General features: G+C 39.0%; 1 protein-coding gene across 1 annotated transcript in view; it reads left to right on the top strand.

Annotated features, from left to right (window-relative positions):
* The window catches only part of PRSS12 (protease, serine, 12 (neurotrypsin, motopsin)), a 104,437-nt gene that overhangs the window by 86,484 nt on the left and 16,424 nt on the right, over positions 1–1,529 (top strand). The window contains 1 exon segment of the mRNA XM_012645376.1: positions 1,283–1,361. Coding sequence (XP_012500830.1) covers positions 1,283–1,361 — 79 coding nt within the window.

The following is a 1,529-nucleotide window of genomic DNA, read 5'->3' as shown; positions in this document are numbered from 1 at the left end:
GGTGATTCAAACTCAAGTCATGGGTTATTGGTCATCTGATGGGCTCCTTTATAAGTGAACTTCATTTTGCTTTTTATTTATTTTTTATAACAGTTTGTGGGTTTAAATACATTTTATTTTCTTGTGATCTGGTGCTTTGTCCCAGAATGATATAAACTTCAGATTTTGCTTGCTCACTCTTACATCATTCCTTTTCTTGGCATCGTATACATTGAGCCAACTTGGAGCACTATTGGAAACTTATGTTTTTTCTAATATCCTATAATATGCGGTGTCATCTAGAGGACTCATATTCTAAGAGCTGAAGTTAAAATTTGACAGCATGCCTCTGAGATCATTTGACAAATTAATCATCTTGGTACACATTGTCGAACCTCTTTCTCCATCAAGAAATAACTACTGTTAATTCCCCATTGGGCTCTCGTCTACTTGATTATTATGGGGGACCATTAGTGCTGATGAGGTCTTCATGTTCTTGGCAAAATTCCCACCCTCTGTCCTTACACAAATAGAAAGACAGTCCATATCTATACTTGATACACATATACTTAACCAAAGAAGCAAAGCACCTCTATACATATTCTCCTACTTTCTAAAATTATTTTAAAAAGTAGTCATACCTGTTACATTTGCCTTTCTTTTGTACACCACCTTTCATGTAGTTTTAATTTAACTCTCTCTCTTGTATGTTCGTGACAGAAGTCTGTTACCTTGGGAAATTTGACTGTATACCCTTAATACAGTTTACCACTTAAATTAGCTTATCAAACCCTTTTCGTATGTTAATACACCAAGTAAATGTAAATTCAGATCAGAATTCTATCTTGGGAATGTGATTTGCTCCTCTGAGTTACATTTTGATATACGTACGGCTTGGAACAGTGGTGAATTTGGAAAGTAAGTAATTTAGACCATTACTGCCTTCGCAGTTCTCTTATTTTGTTTAACATTCCTGAACTCCAAGACAACTTCTATAGTTGGCAGCAGGACACGTAGGCACCGACCAGGACAATGCACTGCACAGGGTCACACGAGTCATGAAGCCCTGAAACCCCTCGGAGCTGAATAATGGGAAATCTCATAAAATTTCTCATGTGCTTGCAACTTACTCCCGTTTGGTCGAATGAGGAAACTTTTTATTTTCATTATAGGAAAAATTATCTTATAATTTTCAGAGAAAGGGATTTTAACAGAGAGAGGAAGCATCAGGGGAGTATGCCACTTACGTCTTTACCCCTCCATCAGCAATGATGGTCTAACTCATGACCTATTCCTGCTTCAGGGCCCCTCTCCTCTGTCTGTGGTTTGAGATTACTGCACCGTCGGCAGAAGCGGATCATTGGTGGGAAAAATTCTTTAAGGTAAAAAGTTCCTCAAAGGAGATTTTCCATGTTAAAGAATTATTTATATCCCGGGCTGAGCGCGGTGGCTCACACCTGTAATCCTAGCTCTCTGGGAGGCCGAGGCGGGCGGATTGTTTGAGCTCAGGAGTTCGATGCCACTTACGTCTTTACCCCTCCATCAGCAAT

This window comes from Propithecus coquereli, unplaced genomic scaffold (assembly GCF_000956105.1).
Source record: "Propithecus coquereli isolate 6110/MARCELLA unplaced genomic scaffold, Pcoq_1.0 Scaffold232, whole genome shotgun sequence".
Taxonomy (NCBI): Eukaryota; Metazoa; Chordata; class Mammalia; order Primates; family Indriidae; genus Propithecus; species Propithecus coquereli.
The sequence above is the reverse complement of the archived record's forward strand: the minus strand, read 5'-3'. Positions and strand labels throughout refer to the sequence as shown.